The sequence below is a fragment of the Kwoniella pini genome, chromosome 4, assembly GCF_000512605.2.
Source record: "Kwoniella pini CBS 10737 chromosome 4, complete sequence".
In the NCBI taxonomy this organism is placed as follows: domain Eukaryota; kingdom Fungi; phylum Basidiomycota; class Tremellomycetes; order Tremellales; family Cryptococcaceae; genus Kwoniella; species Kwoniella pini.
This window is the reverse complement of record NC_091719.1, coordinates 969059-989554: the sequence shown is the minus strand read 5'-3', so window position 1 is coordinate 989554 and position 20496 is coordinate 969059. Positions and strand designations below refer to the sequence as shown.

Sequence of the window (20496 nt, the reverse complement as noted above, 5' to 3'; positions counted from 1 at the left end):
AGAGCTTCCTCATGGCCCCTTCTACTCCTTCTACTCCTCATAGGGCGGGCAGTGAGGGTGGCTCACCCGCTCCTACTGTTGCTGCTCCTGGCTCATATAACCTAGAGGTGAGTTTGGATTGTATATAGGCTGTCATATATTAGGCCTCATCACGAAAGCGATCCGTGCTAAGAGCTTTGTTTATCGGCTAGGATGTGATACCCGGAGTCAAAATATTTGTTCGAAAACCTTTACCAAATGGTCAAGAAGAACAACGAAAGGCGGAAGTTTTATCAACACGTCCCAAACCTAAACCATCAGCATTTGCCCCACCACCACCTCCAGATGCGCCTCCTACAGATCCAAAAGACGATACTGAATATTATGTGCATTATGTCGAATTTAATAAAAGGTTGGATGAATGGGTTGGCGGAAGTAGGTTGATAACTGATAAAGAAATGGAATGGCCAAAACCAAAAGATGAAGATAAGAAAAAGAGAGAAAAAGTTGGAAAAGCTACACCAGGTTCTGCAACTCCTACAAAAGGTACTGCTTCACCAAGACCTTCAGGTAGTTTATTGAAAAAAGCAGCTACGAAAGCTGCTTCCGCTGTTGGTAAAGCACATCCTTTAGCTAAAAGTACTCCGAAAGGGAAAGTACCGCAAAAGAGAAAAGGAAAAGATCAACCTGGATTAGATGATGAAGATGAAGATGGTGAAGGAGAAGATGATAATGCTTCAGTTGATGCTGATGGAGATATCAGTATGACAGGATCACAAGATGGCGAGGGAGATGTAGATGCAGATGGAGAAATAGATTTATCTGGTCCAATAAATCCTCAAGCTGCACCTAAAGTATTTTCAAAAAAGCAAGAAATTGAAAAACTAAGAACATCAGGTTCAATGACACAATCACATTCCGAAGTTAGTCGAGTTAAAAATTTAGATAAATTACAAATGGGTAAACATGAAGTTGAAACTTGGTACTTTTCACCATATCCAATAGAATACGCACATTTACCTGTATTGTATATTTGCGAATTTTGTTTACTTTATTATCCATCATTTACTCAACTGAAACGACATCGAACAAAATGTACATTATTACATCCACCAGGAAATGAAATTTACCGACATGATAATATTTCTTTTTTCGAAATTGATGGAAGACGTCAAAGAACATGGTGTAGGAATTTATGTTTAATATCAAAATGTTTTTTAGATCATAAAACGCTTTATTACGATGTTGATCCATTCATGTATTATTGCATGACAATAAAAGATGAATATGGTTGTCATTTAATAGGATATTTTTCAAAAGAAAAAGAATCACCGGAAGGTTATAATGTAGCTTGTATTTTAACTTTACCTCAATATCAAAGAAAAGGTTATGGAAGAGTTTTAATTGAATTCTCTTATGAATTATCAAAAGTTGAAGGTAAATTAGGTAGTCCTGAAAAACCATTATCGGATTTAGGTCTTTTAGGTTATAGAGCATATTGGCAAGAGAAAATTGTTGAATTATTGGTTAATAGTGATGATGAAATTAGTTTAGAAGAAATAGCTTTGAAAACTTCTATCACTCATGGCGATATAATGCACACGTAAGTTTGCCTTTCATAATTGAAATCAAAAACATAAGAGTTTGGCTTATTGGGATCTTGTAAATAGCTGTCAAGCCTTGCAAATGATAAAATATTATAAGGGTGGTCATATTATACATTTAACAGACGCTGTGCTAGAACAACATCGTAAGACAATGTTGAAAAGTAGACGGAGTATTGATCCTAAAGCTCTTAAATGGAAACCACCAGTATTCTCTAGAGCTCAACTAGCATTTGGGTTTTAAGCAGTTTAAGCTTTCATCTTGTAATATGGGTTATAATATTGTATTTATAAACAAAAGTTGTATCTGTAGATCAAAATATCATGCATACATGGTGTTCATACAATTGTTGTTGTGTCTTTGGATGTAATATTATTGGCTTGATCTCGCCATGTTGTTAAAGAATTATTTGCGTAAACTTCAGGAGCTGGTCCAGCAAATATCTTCAAACGTTCTAATCTTCGATCACGGAAAGTATTCTTAGGTAACATTCCAGATACTGCTCGCCGTATGATCTGTGATAGAACGTAATCAATAAGCTGAAGAAAGACCTTGAATGATAGATGAAAGATTAAACGACTCACCTCATCTGGACGTCGTTCTTTCATCCTCGTTATTGGGACAGCTTTCAATCCACCCATATAACCAGTATGCGAATAATAAATTTTATCTGTACCTTTCTTTCCTGTCAAATGTACATTAGAAGCATTTGAAACTACAACATAATCTCCCGCATCAACTACACTTAGATTGTCAGCTTATATATCATGCTAAGATATTTATTTTAGAGATCATTTACCTGCTGGATCATATGTTGGCTTATGTTTTCCCATTAATACCCATGCTATCCTACTTGCGAGATTACCTAAAACTCTATTTTGCGCGTCGGCGTGATGCCATACTCGAGTGAGAGCAAGAGATGTCTAAATAAATCTATCAGTCAATATATAATTGCTAAAGCTGGTAATGGATTACTCACCTTTCCCTTGATTGCTGACATTGATGTTTTGCGATATTACTGATTTAACGGAATTGTTTGGTATTTTGTCGTAATCCAGTAAGCCAAGTCGTGTCAAGGTTTCGTATTGTTTGTATGCGGGTTTGTCTTCCTTACACTCCTATTGCGATTTTTTTTGGTTTGTATGCTAATTGATGAGGTCAGAATCACTAATCATATGAAAGCTATATCTTTGTATTCAACTTTTTATTTTCGTTAAGATGCGAGGATGAAGGATAATAATCTACCATCTTTTAAATGGTAAGCTTACATAACTAGTTAGTTTGAAAAGTATATATGGAACCTAATTGCCACATGGGATGAAACACCGATCAATATATATCAATCTCTACGAGTATTTGTTATTGTATTGAATTGTATAGCATACATATAACACGATCACTGCTTCTCTTCTCAAGCATAGCAATATTGATACATATGCTTTATAGACATATATGCGCGTTTGAATCTTCAACTATTCACTCTACTCAAGTATTCGAATGTCGAGTAGCAACGATAATATACTGTCCTAAACAGCTTGAATGCAAGTTTAAAAAAGGTTATAAACAACGAATTTGGTTATACGCGTCAATTAGATAATAAGCAATATTATTATTAATCTTAGAATAATCTTTACTGGACCTTGCGCGTTTGATTCCCTCATTACGGGTACGACTATCAGAACATTACATCGATTTCCAGATAATATCAACATTACTTGCCCTGGAAACCCGAAACCATCTTTACGCGTCGATAGCTGAGGACATATCCTACTGCACGTCCCGGTAAAATGGCTCCGCGTTCAACAAGAGCTTCTGCTACTGCTATCGCGACCGCTCAGGATGCAGGTATGTCATCATCCGCGAGTCAAAAACGAGCATACTTACTAATAGTCCGACCTTTGTAGAGATAGAAACACCCGGAAGCAAGCGAAAACGTCGATCTTCACAAGATTCACCCCTAAAAGTGGTCCTTCCGTCACCTTCTGCTATAGCCAAGGCGAATCCATCTACACCCACATCCACAATCACATCCATCTCTACTGAAAAAGTCAATGGTGAAACCGATCATGATTCGAAGAGGCAAAAGCTCTCGTTGAAGATACATCTGCATGCAGCGGAGAAGCCGCGAGAAGAAGTCAAGGTAGAAGAGGACATTCCGGGTGCATTGAGTAAGGAGATCAGAGAAGGGTTATCAGTCGTCATCGCTAGGTAGGTCTTTGTCACGATAAGCATTCCGCTAACGTTTTCAGAATGGCTGTCAACCTTCCGCAACCATGCAACAACATCTTGGCTCTCTGGCTTCCACCCTCCTTTGACAAGAAGGAAGAAAATACATTAGGATATGTCCTGAAGCAACCGTCACTTACATGGGAAAAGCTAGTGGTGAGTGATGACTTATCATGAATTTCGCTGACATGTAGGATATAATACATCTTTTTTCGGAAAACTTGCTTGCTCCGGTTTTATATCCAAATCCTGTTCCAGCAAGAGCTCAATTTCACCTCCCGGTACCTCCTCTACCTTCTCACTTTCCTTCGCACTCGATATACAACTTCTGTGCTTCGCTATATTCGCTTTTACTCGAAGTCGAGCCACAAGGTAGTGGAGAAGGACTATCCGCGGAAAGATGGGCTTTGATACAAAAGACCCCTCAAGCTGGTGAATGGTTTACAGGTGCGGCCGATGCAAGGGAAGTGCAAAAGAGGAAGGCGAAAGAAGCCTCTGGGAATTTGCTGGAAAAATTAGCAGAGAATGGAGATGCTTTCGGTGAGTCTTTGAGAATGATTTCAGAGCTGACTCGGTAGCCAATGCATCCGCTATGTCGCTGCAATCGACTTTTGGTGGACACTCATCTAGCCAAACGCATACTCTGTCTGATTCGCTTATCCGACGAGCGAGTCTCAAGATGAATAGGTGGAAGGAGAGAAGGGCACAAAGAGGATTCGGAGGGTTTGGCAGTGTTACAAGAGGAGGTGAGTTTATATTTCGATATTTCAGGCTAAACCGTTTCCTAGTTACGATCCCTCATATCACAGAAGCTCCCTTCACTCCTTCCTTTGGCCCCAATCTTGACTCTTACCATGCCACTGGAGGTGAAGGCTACTACTCTACCTTGGAAGGAATGCATGAGCGTGCAAGACATAGAGAATGGTCAAAGAGAGTGTTACGAAGAACAAAGAATATCGAAGAAGGCGGTTATCATGGTGTCTTCGACAGCGGTAAAGGGAAGGAGAAAGCAACGGTTGATGACGTTTTAGCGGAGAATGGTGGGCTCATTGAGGAGCTGCAAGCCTGGCAAGAGGTGAGAATCAGGAAGGGAGTCTCGGCTGTTACGGAAAGGGAACATGAAGTCGGTTAGTACAGCTCCTCGCGCTGTATAAGTCCATTCGCTGACATGTTAGGTAGCCGAGGAACTGCTCACCTCGCTCACAAAGCTCACTGGTAACCTTTCGCCCGCCCATATGCTCACAGAAGCAACGACATCCAAAGTTGGCCTCGCTCACGAACTCGCTCGACGTTTCTTGCCTGTCTCATCACCCTCGATAAGGGGTACTCTTGATCCACGACGACCTCATGCACTTCACGATAATATCACTGTCAAGCCGCGAACGATGACAGCACAGGCGCTGGGAGGTCTGTCCAAACTTCCATCAGCTTCGCCTCACGCTCCGCCGCCAATGAAGGTGAATGTGATGCCCCCACCACCCATACCACAGTACAACGCTCCACCTCCTCATACTCTTCCGGCGGGCGGCAGACAGAATAATGGCGATCATCGATCGGTCTCCGCTCTACCTCGTACTGGATATTCATACACAACTTCACCTGCTACAAGCAATGTGGGCTACAACAATCGACCTACGGGATCGCCAACACCGTCCACTCCAGGAATCTCTTCGGGACAGTATCCGAGATCCGCAGTCGGACCGGGGCCATCCAATCTTCGTCAAAGTTTTGCACCTGGGACACCTGGAACACCTGGGTACAATGCAAATGCCTATGGCAGTCATGGAGTAGGAGTAGGGAATATCGTATTACCGAGTGCATCAAGGTGATGGAACCAGTAGGGTTTTTCATGTATGCGCATGTATAATTTTTTCAATACATTGGTATACGTCGGATCCGAGGGGGAGCAGATAGAATAGGTACAGTACAAGTTACGAGAACATACAGGGTAATCAGTAATCAAGTGGGGGAAATCGGGGAATTTGCATCAAGGCATAAAGGCGGAAACCAAGGATGATTAGTTACTTATTCATATATACGTTAATTACAGTTAATTACCCTTTGATAGGCGATGATTATATTCGTTTATAGCACAGCCCCCGGTCAAATGTCATATGGATCTTAAAGGGATAATCATCTCTATAACATAGCTTTTGACTAAATATCCGCATATTACTCTCCGCTAGTCAAAATAAAGTACAGCTATTAACGACTTTTTGTTTAATGCAATTAAGCTCGCCGAGATCTAATAAAATCAAGGCCGACTTTCCCGGTACATCTCGGCATATCAGGTTGGATTTAGCAGATCAACTCAAGGAATCTTTGTAGATTCACGAATAGGCGATTGGGTAATTGGACAATTGATGATTTATTGGTACAAAGCTGTACATCAAGAAGATTCTCACATTGACTTTATAATCAAGGTGAAAAATAATGATAACACAGCTTTGTTATAGTCTAAGAAAGATATCCTTTTTCACCAACTTCTGCGAGTAGATAGGAGGACCCTTACCATTCATTCGGCTCCGTTACCGGTTTAAAAGAATAGCGGTAAAGTTCAAGATCAGGTAATAGTTAGAGTATTGGTCAAAGCTCCTATCCTTATCCGCGCGTTGATGATTTTTTTCTTAAACACTTGCGCCCGGTACCTGTAACTCAACGTCTAATAATTCACAATATCTAGTTGATTCCGATAAAATATAGGAAATGGCCGAATATAACGTTGATGGAATGTTTCGAGCTTCTCCTCAATCATCACTTCGAAATATAGATTCAGATAATGAAATGGGTGATTCAACACAGAAAAGAAAAAGGTTATCATTACAAGAAGGATTATTAGGAGGTACTAGTAGTAGTGGTTCATCAAATTCGATAGATAAAGGGAAGCAAAGATCAGTCACCATGGGACCACTTAGAGCAAGTCCAGAGCATGATAGTAGTGGAGAAAATAGTAAAAAGGGGAAAGGAAAAGGAAAAGTTTCAGCAACTGGTCTTGCTGGATTCACAAGTACGTCCGACTTAAATTTCTTATATCTGAAAATTGTGAAGGATTGACTGATTCTCAGTATAGGTTGTGAAGCGTGTAGAAGGGGAAAGTGAGTTGGAAAGACTTATGAGCTTAAACTGATATTGTAGACGTCGTTGTGAACCATCACCACTTGTACCACCCGACCACCCAGATGCTGCCCGACTTCCATGCGCTAGATGTAGGCGATTTGCGATAGAATGTATAAGAGTCAAAGCAGTGCGAAGGAAAGGACCAGCACCAGTGTAAGTGGAGATAAAGCAGAACAAATAAAGCTGATATAGTAGTGATCTAAGGCAGGTCTCATTTACTCCTACAGTTCAATCTATACTGACCAATAAAATAGCGCTGTATCTGATGCCGTACATGGCTATAACCATGATTCATCACTAATAACGTCTGATACAGCTAGGAGATCCTCAGCGTTATCTGATATAGGAGGTCCAGATTTTGAGCGGAAATTATCAGCATCGTGAGCTGTGTACAGAACATTTCGGATGAGCAAGTAGACTGACCGATTTGCCGGAAAGCTCCAATCATTCACCGAGTTATCCTTTGGCGTCGCCTGCTCTTTCAATCAATAATTTGCCCGACGGGATAGATCAGGTCGTCCCCGGACCAACAATAGATAGTATCCTAAATCTGTTTTTCGACTACGTGAGTTCGTTCAATCTGATCTGGCTTAAATTGAGTTAACCTATCACTCTTCAATCAGGTATATCCTTTGACCCCATGTTTGCATCGTCCGACATTTGTAGCGGATCTAACGGCAAGGCGAGATCGAACTGATCCAGTTTTCTTCGCTCTGGCCATGTCAGTAATCGCTTCGACGCTGGTACAAATACCACGAAGTCTCGTCAACCTTGATAAGAACGAAGTGGAAAATTTAGCGAGAAAATGTATACAGGTTTCGAGGGCGAAAATGGGGCATATGTGGGAGGATGCTACACCAATCACTAGCTCAATGGGTGAGTCTCTCTTCATAATTGAAAGCTCAACATCAAGCTGACTTTCTTTAGTCGTCATATCGTATTTGTGAGAGTGCCGAAATTTTCAACAAGCGAATTTAGCTGAAACTTCCGTGCAGGGAAGGAATTGTGTATCTCTTTCTCGGTAATAACACCGCTCATGTAGTTGCGACCGCACAAGCCAATCAATTGGCTCTAGCTTTACGTTTGAATGAGGAGAGCGTAAGTCAATCCGCGATTTGGATAAATCGCTGATTTCTTGCAGAGTTACGAAGGTCTTGATATGATTGAGAGGGAGATACGACGAAGGATCTATTGGGTGAGTTCAGATTGAAAGTGGCATCGCTGACATTCAGCTTCTTTTCCAAGCGGATAAGAGCACGGCTTGTTTGGTGGGTTCACTATTGATCGAGTGGAGCTGACGATCAGCGAGCGCGATCTATCTGCCTTCCTCTTGAAGACGCACATGACCTGATGCTGCCGGCCGAAGTCGACGATGATATGATCACTCCTGAAGGTATCCTACCTCAACCTCCTGGAACCACTCCTCTCATCACAGGATTCAATGTGAACACCCATCTTTTCCGGATTTTGAATGATGCTATTTTGATTCAACGGCGTAAATCAGCTCGTTCGATGGAAGAAATCCTGACGGATCTTCAACGCCTACAAGATCTGCGCAATAGAACGATACAAACTTTTTTGACTGTGCCCGATCCACTCAGAATGCGTAACGCATACGACACCCGATCCGCCAGGTAAGTTGATCAGGGTTTGGACACCGGCTGATACTGTCTAGCCCTGCTGTTGATTGGGAGAACAAATTACGGGCTCAATTTGTCGACTTCTTTCGCTCTGCGGGTGACAGAAGTCACGCTTTGAATAGCTTCCTCGTGATGCAGGTAATTGGTGCAGTGATCTACCAGGGACAGTGACTGACTGTTGGATGGTTAGGGGAATATTCTCGTTACACAGCATGTGGTACGCTTGGTCCTTCTACAAACTCACCAAGCGCTCTTAGCTATGCTAGCGGTGATGACTCCGATCTTACCGCCGCCGATCGGAGCGGAAGAGACACCAGAGAACATTGCGTGCGAACTGCTAGATGGACTTAACAGGTAAGTCTATCAACAAGCAAACGAAAAGCTTACAAGTAGTCTCCCTGTGGAATGTGTTGCCACCAATGGGCCTTCTCTCGTACAAAAAGGTGAGTGAACTCGCTTGGAATTGATTGACAAATGCTGATGTTGTTTATCAGTTCGATTTGTTGGTATACATCTGATGGAAGCTACAAATGATCCGACTGGAACACAATCACACTCGTGAGGACCCTGATACCTGGATGTTTAATGGTGATAGCTGACCGTCCGATCAGGCAAAAATTGTTGATGCAATTCCTCTCGGTACTGAGTGTAATTGAAGGAATGTATACTTTCGGGCGAGACATTTCGGCAGAATAACCGTTCGTATACTACTACTTACTACATGAATTTCATAGCATTAGCATAAGACATTGCATTTCTTTGTCTAAATTATCATAGTATTGAATCTGCACGTATACTTGTGGATCATGTATAAGCTGTTCATATAATCATAATTCCAGTGACATGTAGAGCAAGCCTTTTGGTTTGATTTGATCGGAGAAAGAACGGTGATCAGGACAGGCACCGCCCAATTGAATTATTTTTAGTCCGCATCTCCTGACATCGCAATTAAGACCACCGTACAGCAAAAACATACTATACGAGTACAAGTCAATTACGATATAATCGCGTTTTTACCTTTTCAGGAATGCCCGATTAGACAGGTTGGTCTCTAACCTGGAATTAAACCCTCCCCCACTGGGGATCCGGAGACATCTGATCAGGCGCGTGAAATACCCTGCGATTTTGAATTGATATTAATTTTGACACTCGAGTATCAATTTCAATAGCATCGCATACAAGACCAAGATCGTACAGCTTCACCAATTGACCTGATCCAACCTTTCACTTTCAGCTTGATAGGATACTGCATCTCAGCGGATCACTGAGACGGATTATACCTGCATCGGTATCGTTCAGGGCGATGTACTGTCGACAAAGAGGAGGGAGGTATCTATAGAATTCAGATAAAAGTTAGGTTTATCGTTCCATTCCCAAAGAAAATCCAATCTCATTTAAGAGTGCATCGAGAGTATGACGTGAGTGAAGTCTCCACATATGAGTGGAGATTGATAGCTAACTACTGATCAGCGATAATATTCTTCTGTCTCCACCTGGAATGCCATCCAGATCCAGTTCATCCGATAAAAATGCTCACATTCAGCAAGATACACTTGAACATACCGTTGGATTAGCTTTTCAACCGAATGATAACACTCTGGCAATCGCTGCGAAGGAGGAGAAAGCAGTCGGGACTTTCGAGGCTATTAAGATATACAGATATGCCTTTTTATGGTGCTTGTAAGTTTAAATAACATAAGATCAGTAGTTGTACGATACTTAACAGTAGCTATAGGTTTTGTGGTCTCGGAGCAATACTTTGGGGATACGATGTTCAAATCAGTGGTGGATTGCTATCCGCACCACTTTTTCGACATGATTTTGGATATGAGTATAACGGGGAAGATGTCATTCCTGCTCGATGGCAAAGTGCGTTTAACTCGGTCGGATCGATCGGTGGAATGTTCGGAGGTATTACAGTTGGTTGGATCGCAGATAGTATTGGGTGAGTCGAAGAGGGGAATACTACAGAATGACCTCATTCTGATGCTTAAAAATATAGCCGACGAGGATCTATAGCTATGGCATCTATTATTTCAATAACCGCTATTTTCATTCAATTCTTCTGTCCACCTCATTACAACGCTCTGATGCTTGTAGGGAAGCTTATCAATGGAATTGCATTGGGAATGTATATTTCTTCGGCTTCTGCATATGGTTCAGAGATCTCACCAGTCGCTCTTAGAGGAATTACTACAGGAACAGTCAATTTGTGGATAGTATGTGAGTTGACATATCATACAAGCCAAGCTGATAATTAGTCGGTCAATTTCTCGCGAATTGCGTCATACAAGGATTAGGATCAAGAAATGACAGAACGGCTTATCGCATACCATTGTAAGTTTCAATAGTTGGTATGGAAGCTGACGATTTCAGTGCGATTCAATGGATCTTCCCTGTTATCATCTTGATTGGTCTACCTTTCACTCCTGAGTCTCCTTGGTATCTCGCGCGTAAAGGTCTCATTGAAAGAGCAAGAAGAGTTTTGTTTAGACTAGGATTTCAAGATGTAGATCTTCACCTTCGACAAATTCAAGAGACCATCGCTCTTGAAAACCATTATGACAAAGAAACGACATATTGGCAATGTTTCAAAGATAATAATCGAAGACGAACAATCATAGCATTGATGGTATTCGTATTGCAACAAATCGTAGGGGTAATTTTCGTACTTGGTTACAGTACATACTTTTTCCAACTTGCCGGATTCCGAACTTCGGATTCGTTCAAATTGGGTGTAGGAGTAACAGCAATTGGGCTAGTAGGGAATCTTACTGCATTGTATAGCGTTAATAAATTTGGTAGAAGACCTTTGTTTTTATGGGGAATGATTGGTTGTACAGCTGTCAATCTCGGTATTGGCTTCTCTTCCCTTTCGAAAACCAAAGCTGCAAGATGGTCAGAAGCTATTTTTGTAAGTCGTTCCTATTCATGAGCTGTGGTTCATAAAGCTGATCCTTTTTTTTCCATAGACTTTAATTTTTGGGTTAATTTATCAAGGAAGTATCGGACCATTAGGATATGTTATTTTTTCAGAAATTAGTTCCGCAAAGTTACGATCCAAAACAGTTGGTATCGGTATATGCGTCAATTCATTATGCGGAATGTTAGCAAATATCATCATACCGTAAGTTTACGTCGTTGTTGAACGCTGCTAATAATGTTAGATATCTTGTTAACCCAGATGAAGCGAATTTGAAAGGAAAAGTGGGTTACATTTTCGGTGGCTTAGGATTACTTGGTTGTATCTGGACTTTCTTTTTCATTCCTGAAACGAAGAATAGGACTGTAGATGAGTGAGTATCACCTTCTCAGAAGTCATCATCATGACATGGCTGATTTATTGTATCAGACTTGACGCACTATTCGAGGCGAAGGTATCGTCACGAAAATTCGGCAAAACCACTGTGGATCGATAATTTGATGAAAATTGCTGTTCCTCACCAAGGGTAAAGTAAAGCTTACAAGAAGGACACCGCTTCATTTGTATATATTCACGATTACCATGTATGTTTGTATGATTTATGGTGTATTGTATGCATATGGGTATAGTCGGTTACCACTTCAGCGGAGAGCAGTATTCTATCTATCTATGCCAGATACGCGGGGATCTGCCACACTGACTATTCGCCGGTCAACGCCGCCGCGTAGATTGCTCTCAAGTCAAAGGTGCTCATTATTTATCGCTTTCTCAAGTCAAATAGCTAATTGTTGTCATCAAGCTATCAACCTGCATCGCAAACTCAACACCATCCGCATAAATTTTCTGGTACAAGGACTGAGCCGACCGAGATCATCGATTTCAACCTCATATATTTGGATAACTGTAAAGCAAAATGAGGTGTGTCTTTGCTATTTTAAGAGGATTAATGTGAACTGTGAACTGACGATTTTTGATCTATGTACCTCACTCGAATTACTTGCTAGTCAATACGCCCACGTACCTAAATCAGAATTGGACGAAGCACAAATAAAGGAGTTGGAAGAATACGAGATTTCTCAAGGACCTTTATCAGTATTACAACAAGCTGTTCGAAATTCATCTCAAGTTTTGATATCGTTACGAAATAACAAGAAATTATTAGCTAGAGTAAAAGCATTCGATAGGCATTGTAATATGGTTTTAGAGAACGTCAAGGAGGTGAGTGCAGAGTTGATCATTGATGATGGAATGAGGGTGAATAACAAGGAAAGGACGATGCTCACGTTTTCATGTTTAGATGTGGACAGAAACACCGAAAGGAAAGGGCAAGAAACCAGTGAACAAGGATAGATTCATTTCGTAAGTGAAGCGTCTTACACCTGTGACGAACTCATTGGTGGTCAAGGGAATGAATCAGAGCTGATTGTCTCCCGGGTCGCAACAGTAAAATGTTCCTTCGTGGTGATTCAGTTATCCTTGGTGAGCCTATCTCTTTCACATAAATACGTGTGTTAGCGCAAAATCAGCACTGATATCATACATGTTCCCGCAGTTCTCAGAAACGCTGCATAAAGCAGTCATAAAGGCAGTGAACCAGGTTCGGAGGAGAGGAGGCATAAAGCAGTATCAGATGCTGAAGACGTTTATACCCAAAAGACCGAAAATTTGGAAACGGTCGGCATTTCAGTCATATATTCTACATGATGCATCATAACATTGTATTCTTATTCGCATCGACGACGAGTATCAGTGCTACTTGGATTTATATTGTACATACATTGTGGGCCGTATCACCTCGTCTCTCAATTATACGAGAACACCCTGGCCCTTACCGGAATGAGCGAATTCCACCACGGCGTTAACGGCTTTCATGTCTATGACACGAATCAGATCTCAGCTAAGAAGTCTGCAAAAGGACAACGGCGATCCAACGAGAACATACCAACGTTACTGCCTAACTCGATATACGTATGAGCTTTGATGGTGAGGTCATCCTTGACAGCGCCAATGATTTCAACGTATCCGTCTCCTATGTGCATATCCTAACAAAAAGTCACCGTCAACCCTGGAAGCATTAGGTCATGTTATCATGCAGCTTACACGGGAAAGGTGGACGCCAAGCTGTAGGCAAAAGCGATCGTCAGCATCAATTGCAAGAGGAAAGGTTTTCCGCTCACAGTATTGCCATCACTGGTTTCTACAGTAGCGGTATCTCCTGAAAGCTTGATCACCTTCGCTGTCAATCGTACGGTCTCTCCTCGATGTTGAGTGAGGTATTTCGAGTTGATTCGAGCTGAACGTAACGAGATTTATTAGCTTGAACAAGGCCTGGGTGAGGATACATCTCACGTTCTGGGCCGAGACGAGACATGGCGGTATATGGTAGATCAGTCAAATAAAGTGGTGATTGGTACGGCAGGCTATGTGATTCGTGATCTGTGCGAGAGTGAATTTGTTGTGACTGGTACGGGAAAGAAGAAGGATGACTTGAACAGATAGGTTGAATACAGCCAGTAGATGTAATTAGAAGTATGTATAATTTTATGAATAGTTGACTAAACTACTACCATAAGAGACGCGTCGATGTAAAGTAAAACATTAAGCAATCATCAGCGGCGATGACCGATCTTGACATCCCATCTCAGGAACGTGTTCAAAATTCAAAATAAAAAATGTTGAGATATTATTTTAGATCTCTAGTTGGAGAGATGTCAACTACATAAGTACATTTGTAATCCTACTTATCTCAGACGTTGCTGTTTGTCACATTTACTTGATTGCTCTCAATTATCTCCATCATGGTGTCTTTCCAGTGAGTTGTTCCCTTTTTCCTGTTACTCTTGACAATGCTAAACTCTGTCACTCAGATGCGATGCCTGCGCCGATACCGTTAAGAAGCCAAAATTAGACCAACATAGGAATCGATGTCGTGCTTCATTCACTTGCTTGGGTAGGTTTTGGCTATCAAAAGGATGAGTCCCAGAGATATGGCTGACCCTCCTACGGCGAAATTTGTAGATTGCTCCACTACATTCAACAGTCCAGGGGAATACAAGTGAGCCAACTCTGAAGTGTTTGCGGATGTACAAGCGGCTAATCTTCTCTAATAATCGCAGAAGTCATACATCTTGTGTCACTGAAGCTGAAAAGTATCAAGGAGCTTTGTACAAAGGACCTAAAAAGGTGAGATTACCATCCACACAAGTCGTCGTGTCAAGGTAAAAAGCTCACCTTGCGTGCTCAGAACGGTCAACCTCAACCGTCTTCTAATACTTCCGCTGCTCCTTCCCCCGCTCCTACCCCTGCCATCACAGAAGACTCCGCACCCGCCGCCACGACCTCATCAATACATCCTTCCCGACTGAATCAACTCAATGCTCCTGAACGAGAGTTCCCTCAGCGAGGTGGACCACCTGGCCGTGGTGGTCGTGGTGGATTCCAAAGAGGAGGATTTCAACGTGGGGGATACGGAGGAGTAGTAGAAAGATCTTACGCTACTGATATGAATAAGTTGGGACCTCAAACAGGGATGAGGTCATGGGGATCACCAGCTGCGTCAGCTGAAAATACCCCCAAGCCAGAAGAAATACCCTCAAAATCCGTCGTATCGTCAAAAGATGGGGATTCCAACGGGGACAAGAAGAAAAAGAAGAATAAAAAGGGTGATAAAGGTGGAACTGGATCTAAGGCCAATTCAAAACATCCCAAACCGGAGGAAGCCTCAGAGGAACCTCTAAGTAAGAAACGAAAATTTGAAGAATCAGAATCCACTTCCGCCGCAGGCGCCGAATCAACGGAAGTATCCTCGAAGATCGTCAAAAGGCTAAAAAAACGGGTCGATAAGATGGAAGAGAAAGATCTGTCTCTAAAAGAGTGGATAGATGTCCTTGGGAAAGATAAGGAGAAGAACGTGGATGCTTCAGAGATCTTGAAGGCTGTCAGAGTGTCGAAGAAGGATGGTCAATTCGTTATAAGTATTTAAGTCACTTAGCATTAGACTCATACGTATATCTCACTGCTATCAGGAATTAGAAACCTGTAATACCATTCACTTCAATCCGTTTCAAGCCATGCATGTATATTGGCAACAAATTTTGGGATCAGAAAGGTACAGAGTTCGATGTGATGAGTTTGAGCACATTCCTTGTATTGGTATCATGAAGCAGAAGGAGATAGACACAAAAATCGTTATGTATACAAGAATCGGGACGCATCCCCGGGAGAGAGAGGTTCGAATAGAATTCCGTTATTCCGTCGGCAGGGGAGGCAAGGGCTTCTCGTCGGTAAAGGTCACAGGTGTTGAGGCTGACTCATCCCCCGTGTCCGTGTCCAGCTTGAGAAGCCCGATCTGCTTCGCAAGAGGGGAGGTGGACTCCGATACTTCTTGAACCGAAGGGAGAGCTTTGGTAAGTTCCGGATTAGTGGTGGATTCAGTCAAAGGTGGAGGATTGGGAGGGGCCAAAGGAAGGGTTGATGGGGTTATACCTTCCGTAGGCTCAGGTGTGGGAACTTGAATTTGCACTTGAGGTGCAGCGGGTGCTGGTGTAGGCGATCGCGTAGCTTTTCGTTCAATACGAAGTCTGCTGGCAAGGGATTTGGCAGCGGCTTGCGGCCCTAGAGTGAAGCCTTTCTTCATCTCGCTTGCTTCTTTGGGATCTGATGACTTCCATCGCCTCCATCCGTCAAAGTCGATTAAAGCCTATTCCAGTCAGCTATGTATGTGCACTATACGCTTACTCACCTGCATACAACCCCATTCTACGATCTTCTTGTCAAGCCATTTCAGCGATACAGGTTTGGTGAGGAAGTCGTTGCACCCTGCAGCCAGCGCTGCAACTCGATCAGACTGTAAGGAGGAGGCGGTGAGGGCAACAATAATTACTGAAGATCGGAAGGGCGAGGCGGGCATCGGTCCTTCCGGGCTTAATGTTTTAACATGCTCGATGCTGGGTGTCGACGGGAACACCCCGATATTGTTGGTCCTTTCCATTTTCCTAATCTCTTTGGTAGCTTCAATACCGTCCATGACGGGCAATTGAATATCCATCTGACCGTATGTTTAGCCTGATGTTTTGCAGGATGGTAGAAGAGGAGAGCTCACTAGAATCAAGTGGAAACCTCCAGTACGCCATTTCTCTACAGCTTCCTGACCATCTTTCGCGGATTGATGTTTTATCTTTTTCTTCCGCAAGAACATACTCAAAATGTTTTGATTGATGGGGTTATCTGTCAATCTTGTTCAGCTATGTAATTTGGACAACAGTATCACTCACCTTCTACAATCAGTACGTTGATAGGAGGGACCACGACATCGTTCTTATCGACCTTCTTCGCTGGTCGCGGCGAAGAGACTTTCTTGGTCTCCTGCTCAGTAACTTCCATTGCCGCGGCGGCAGGCACAGGCCCTTTTTTCAGCTGTCGAGCAGGCGTTGGGAAACCGCTTTGATCGGACCGAGGAGAAGGTATGACAGGTGAATGTCCAGGGGTCGCCTTCCGTGAGTCGCGGGTTACGGTCGCTGATCGATCACGGCCAACAGCAACGATCGGCGCCTCCGAAACAGGCAAAGTCCGTCGTCGAGAGTTGACACGGGCATGACCAGGTCTTTCTGAAATCCCAACAGTTGACCCCCGTTTGTCGTCACCGGGACCACTAATATTTGAGGCACTTGATACCCTTCTTGATGTATTCGGCGAGATTGCGGGAGACGCAGTACCTTCTTCACCACCAGCTGAAGTTCGTCGGCTAGTAGATTTGCGCCTGAGGGAGTCGGAGGGAATCCTGTGAGCAGATGCTCTGCGTTCATTGTTTCTGATGGGTGGCTCAAAGAACATGCCGTACGGTCGACCATCGGGACTTTGCATGACCACTCCCGATGCACCAGATCCGAGCGGTGTCGCTTTCGAGGCGCTTGAGAAGTACTCGTTTGCAGGAGTAGCGAGGATTTCTCCGGGTGTTGGCAGTGATAAGTGTAAACCTTGATCTGTTCTGACGATCTGAGCCGCGGAAGGTGGGTGTTCCCCCAACGGCGATCTTGGCTTCTGTGATCCTCCTCCAATATGCTCCTCCGTAGATTCCTCTGCGACCGAATCGAAAAAACCGGTGTCCCTTTCCTTATCAGTAGGCGTACGAGCGCCGCCACCGCCGAAATAGCCGCCTCCAGGTGATCGAGGGGAAGTCGCGATTGGGGAGAAGAACGGATCGACGATCGGTTGATTGACAGCGGTATGCAGAGCAGTGAGGAATCGTCGAGGTCCCACCGGTTTTGGTATGACCATGACCTCGGGCTGAACATACGCACCCGACCCTGTAGACCAAGGTGCACCAACAAAACTTGAAACCACATCTCGGACTTGATTATACTTCGCTAGTGATGTAAAATGAATGAGAATAGCACTTTGGACAGGACGATGTTGCGGAACTTGTCGCACATGTGGGGTCGATCGTGTTCTGGACGACAGCGATGGGCGCTTGTTCAGCCTAGGTTTGAGAGATAAAGGGTGAAGCTCTGCTCGAATCCTGAACAGTTCCTTCCGGAGGACAGTGATATCGTCGTCAATGATGATAAATCGGCCTTGATCTCTGAATGAAGGGGCTAGTGACATTGGGATATCTCCAGCCGGTGTAGATCCGGCTGTTGAGCCTCCATATCCAGAGTCATGCCTGCCTGTAGGCAACAACGCTTTCGCTTTATCGATTTCGTCGCCATCGATGGGGATGTGGGATATATCCATACCCCATGCAGCCAAGTAACTAGTTAAGTGCCGAGCAAATACACTGCTGAGGTTTGCGTGTATGGCGACTTTCTTCGTTCTCAGCGATTCTGCGAAGTCCGACAATTCGTTGAGAGTCGGTTCTCGAGCTAAGCGCACCGAAGAGAATGGCTGTCTAACGGCTTCTTCCTCAGTCGATAAAGGTGTTGGCTCTACTATTGGGCGTCCTCGGGGTAACAGGATTGATAGCTCGTATGCCCTCCTTGGCATTCCAGTACCCGACGGAGATGAAGGCTGCACATCAACACGTAATGAGGCATTTTGGGCTTGTAACAACCTGCGACACAGCGTCGTATTGAAATTGGGCTTCACTGATTCTGCTGCTTCGGCAAGCTTGGTGAAAGGGTTGAGCTCTGCTTTAGGAGTGACATGTGTGGAATCAATGCTTTGAAAGATGTTATGTACGATCTCGAAAACGCAGAGAAGGGGTCCTTCATTTGGTCCAGGAGGCTGTAGCGAGGTGCGGCCAGGTGAATTTGACCTGGAACCCGAAGCGGATTTTGTCCCGCGATGTTTATCTATTTCTGCATCGGTCAAGGGTTGTCCAATTCGAGGTGTAAGAGATGGACTCTGGGGAATGACTTGAAGACCCAATTCGATAGTGTCTGATTGGTGTGCGACGAGCAGGATTTGGCGTATCACCTAAGAGGTTCTTTAGCTTCAGAAGGAGATGGCCAGTCATATGGCAATGTAAGTGGACTCACGTGGCTCAGAGTATAGCTCAGCCCTTCCCCATCGCCAGTAACGCTAACATGCTTGATTCCTACGTCTCCGTGGAAGAGCACAAAGTCTACCGCTTGCTGCGAAGCCTGTCCGCTTAACATATCCGCAACGTTTTGTAGTAATTCGCCTATATCGAAATCATCCCCTTTCCGCATTTGTGGGCCTTGATCTGGACCTTCGACAAGTTGCTCCGCATGTGCCGACAGGAAATTGAGACCTCGCATTGATGTAAGAAGGGCGGAAAGCGAAGTTGCCGGTACTTGCACTGTACACCCAGAATACTGCTCTTTGGCATTGTCGAGCAAATGAGGCGGCGAGAGGTGTAGTAGAGTTTGGATAGCGGATTGAAGTGAATCAGCAAATTCTAAGGAGACGGAATGAAGAGCTGTCGGCGCAGGCTTTGCCGTCAGAGGAGGTTTGGTGAACGATGTGATGGGAGGTGGTGCTGGTGTAATGGATGCGGGAGATAAAGGGTGACGTAGATAACCCAGACGCTGTGGTAAAGGAGAAGAAAACGTTCGATTGAAAGCGGGAGGTGGGTCAAAGTTATAGCTATCCATTGGCGGACCTATTATGAATTCTGGATCTATTGGTTGGTCATCATGCAGGAGCGGATCTGTTGTCGAGCGGAATGTCGAACCCCTCCGGGTTTCGAGGGGATATGCGTTGACATCGTCTTCTGAGCTGGAGCTGTGAGGTTCGAATGTATCTGAGGGATGATTTCCCAGGCGATTGAGGTTGCTGTAAGCACTGGGCTGAGAGCTGCGGCTGGGCCATTCAAATATGGGCTGTGATGAAGAAGATGAAGAGGAAGCGGACATCTGATATAACACGTCAGTCTCTGTTGACACCCGAGGAACTGGATGACCGCTTACTGGGATTGGTGGTTCTATGTCTCCTTTAAAAAGATCGTTGTCTATACTCGTACCTTCGTGCATCGATGATTCACGGCTGTTGTTCCAGTCAATGGGATAGGAAATGATAGCTGATTGTGGAGTACCGCCGTGAGGAGAATTAGAAATACTGGTTGTTGGAGATCTGGAAGATGAACCGGGAATGTAGAGCGGAGTCACTGGAGGATTTGACGAGGATGACATTGTAGCATCGGTCAGGGCTATTCGAAGCTGACCGCTGCATGGGTGAAGTCGATATTACGGATATGAGTGCGAACGACTACGTCAACAAGATTAGGGGATAAATGAAAGGATGAATATAGTAAGATGAGCGATGAGCGATGGTCAAATTGCGGTTATGCCGTGATTCCAGCAAAAAGGATTTATAGTTAGTTGTACGGTTACATCCACTCGAAATTCCTGGTAGTGGCAATGATATCGCTAAACACTCTTCTCCTCATATTGTAAAGGTGTACGGTACAACTACAGCTCAATCTGCTGTCTTTTTTGGCATACCATATCCATGCAAGCTGTGAGGATCAGATCTATGCATGTACGACTGACACTGCTTTTGGCTTGACCGGCCTTCGAGGTCTCGCGAGAGTTTCACCAAATAGTT

General features: G+C 43.7%; 10 protein-coding genes across 10 annotated transcripts; 7 read left to right on the top strand and 3 right to left on the bottom strand.

Annotated features, from left to right (window-relative positions):
• Nucleotides 1-11: 11 nt before the first annotated feature.
• Nucleotides 12-1827, top strand: I206_103390 (histone acetyltransferase ESA1; the record flags this gene model as incomplete). Its single annotated transcript, XM_019153375.1, has 3 exons — nucleotides 12-107; nucleotides 192-1582; nucleotides 1650-1827. The coding sequence occupies 3 exons, from the start codon at nucleotides 12-14 to the stop codon at nucleotides 1825-1827; spliced, it is 1665 nt and encodes a 554-aa protein (XP_019013536.1).
• A 95-nt stretch (nucleotides 1828-1922) lies between these two features.
• I206_103389 (mitochondrial 54S ribosomal protein uL13m) lies at nucleotides 1923-2584 on the bottom strand (the record flags this gene model as incomplete). Its single annotated transcript, XM_019153376.1, has 4 exons — nucleotides 1923-2099; nucleotides 2169-2323; nucleotides 2384-2507; nucleotides 2564-2584. The coding sequence occupies 4 exons, from the start codon at nucleotides 2582-2584 to the stop codon at nucleotides 1923-1925; spliced, it is 477 nt and encodes a 158-aa protein (XP_019013537.1).
• Nucleotides 2585-3371: 787 nt separating this feature from the next.
• On the top strand, nucleotides 3372-4388 carry I206_103388 (uncharacterized protein; the record flags this gene model as incomplete). Its single annotated transcript, XM_070202752.1, has 4 exons — nucleotides 3372-3429; nucleotides 3489-3792; nucleotides 3923-3966; nucleotides 4069-4388. 4 exons carry the CDS (start codon nucleotides 3372-3374, stop codon nucleotides 4386-4388), a joined length of 726 nt encoding a protein of 241 aa, XP_070058853.1.
• A 101-nt stretch (nucleotides 4389-4489) lies between these two features.
• On the top strand, nucleotides 4490-5639 carry I206_103387 (uncharacterized protein; the record flags this gene model as incomplete). The annotated part of the gene is made up of 3 exons (XM_070202751.1): nucleotides 4490-4556; nucleotides 4599-4933; nucleotides 4986-5639. The coding sequence occupies 3 exons, from the start codon at nucleotides 4490-4492 to the stop codon at nucleotides 5637-5639; spliced, it is 1056 nt and encodes a 351-aa protein (XP_070058852.1).
• An 877-nt stretch (nucleotides 5640-6516) lies between these two features.
• On the top strand, nucleotides 6517-9263 carry I206_103386 (uncharacterized protein; the record flags this gene model as incomplete). Its single annotated transcript, XM_070202750.1, has 15 exons — nucleotides 6517-6817; nucleotides 6881-6905; nucleotides 7015-7080; nucleotides 7182-7307; nucleotides 7366-7492; nucleotides 7551-7803; nucleotides 7855-7870; nucleotides 7923-8025; nucleotides 8069-8122; nucleotides 8233-8561; nucleotides 8690-8705; nucleotides 8758-8894; nucleotides 8961-9010; nucleotides 9062-9125; nucleotides 9179-9263. 15 exons carry the CDS (start codon nucleotides 6517-6519, stop codon nucleotides 9261-9263), a joined length of 1752 nt encoding a protein of 583 aa, XP_070058851.1.
• An 802-nt stretch (nucleotides 9264-10065) lies between these two features.
• Nucleotides 10066-11986, top strand: I206_103385 (uncharacterized protein; the record flags this gene model as incomplete). Its single annotated transcript, XM_070202749.1, has 7 exons — nucleotides 10066-10247; nucleotides 10303-10512; nucleotides 10570-10790; nucleotides 10919-11481; nucleotides 11540-11673; nucleotides 11735-11863; nucleotides 11920-11986. 7 exons carry the CDS (start codon nucleotides 10066-10068, stop codon nucleotides 11984-11986), a joined length of 1506 nt encoding a protein of 501 aa, XP_070058850.1.
• Nucleotides 11987-12403: 417 nt separating this feature from the next.
• I206_103384 (small nuclear ribonucleoprotein Sm D2) lies at nucleotides 12404-13062 on the top strand (the record flags this gene model as incomplete). Its single annotated transcript, XM_019153380.1, has 5 exons — nucleotides 12404-12438; nucleotides 12495-12708; nucleotides 12788-12849; nucleotides 12935-12969; nucleotides 13043-13062. The coding sequence occupies 5 exons, from the start codon at nucleotides 12404-12406 to the stop codon at nucleotides 13060-13062; spliced, it is 366 nt and encodes a 121-aa protein (XP_019013541.1).
• Nucleotides 13063-13296: 234 nt separating this feature from the next.
• On the bottom strand, nucleotides 13297-13861 carry I206_103383 (uncharacterized protein; the record flags this gene model as incomplete). The annotated part of the gene is made up of 5 exons (XM_019153381.1): nucleotides 13297-13364; nucleotides 13433-13532; nucleotides 13591-13611; nucleotides 13668-13783; nucleotides 13840-13861. 5 exons carry the CDS (start codon nucleotides 13859-13861, stop codon nucleotides 13297-13299), a joined length of 327 nt encoding a protein of 108 aa, XP_019013542.1.
• A 427-nt stretch (nucleotides 13862-14288) lies between these two features.
• On the top strand, nucleotides 14289-15472 carry I206_103382 (uncharacterized protein; the record flags this gene model as incomplete). The annotated part of the gene is made up of 5 exons (XM_019153382.1): nucleotides 14289-14302; nucleotides 14358-14440; nucleotides 14509-14545; nucleotides 14607-14673; nucleotides 14735-15472. 5 exons carry the CDS (start codon nucleotides 14289-14291, stop codon nucleotides 15470-15472), a joined length of 939 nt encoding a protein of 312 aa, XP_019013543.1.
• A 264-nt stretch (nucleotides 15473-15736) lies between these two features.
• On the bottom strand, nucleotides 15737-20081 carry I206_103381 (uncharacterized protein; the record flags this gene model as incomplete). Its single annotated transcript, XM_070202748.1, has 6 exons — nucleotides 15737-16189; nucleotides 16232-16537; nucleotides 16592-16716; nucleotides 16764-18903; nucleotides 18966-19805; nucleotides 19860-20081. 6 exons carry the CDS (start codon nucleotides 20079-20081, stop codon nucleotides 15737-15739), a joined length of 4086 nt encoding a protein of 1361 aa, XP_070058849.1.
• Nucleotides 20082-20496: the final 415 nt, after the last annotated feature.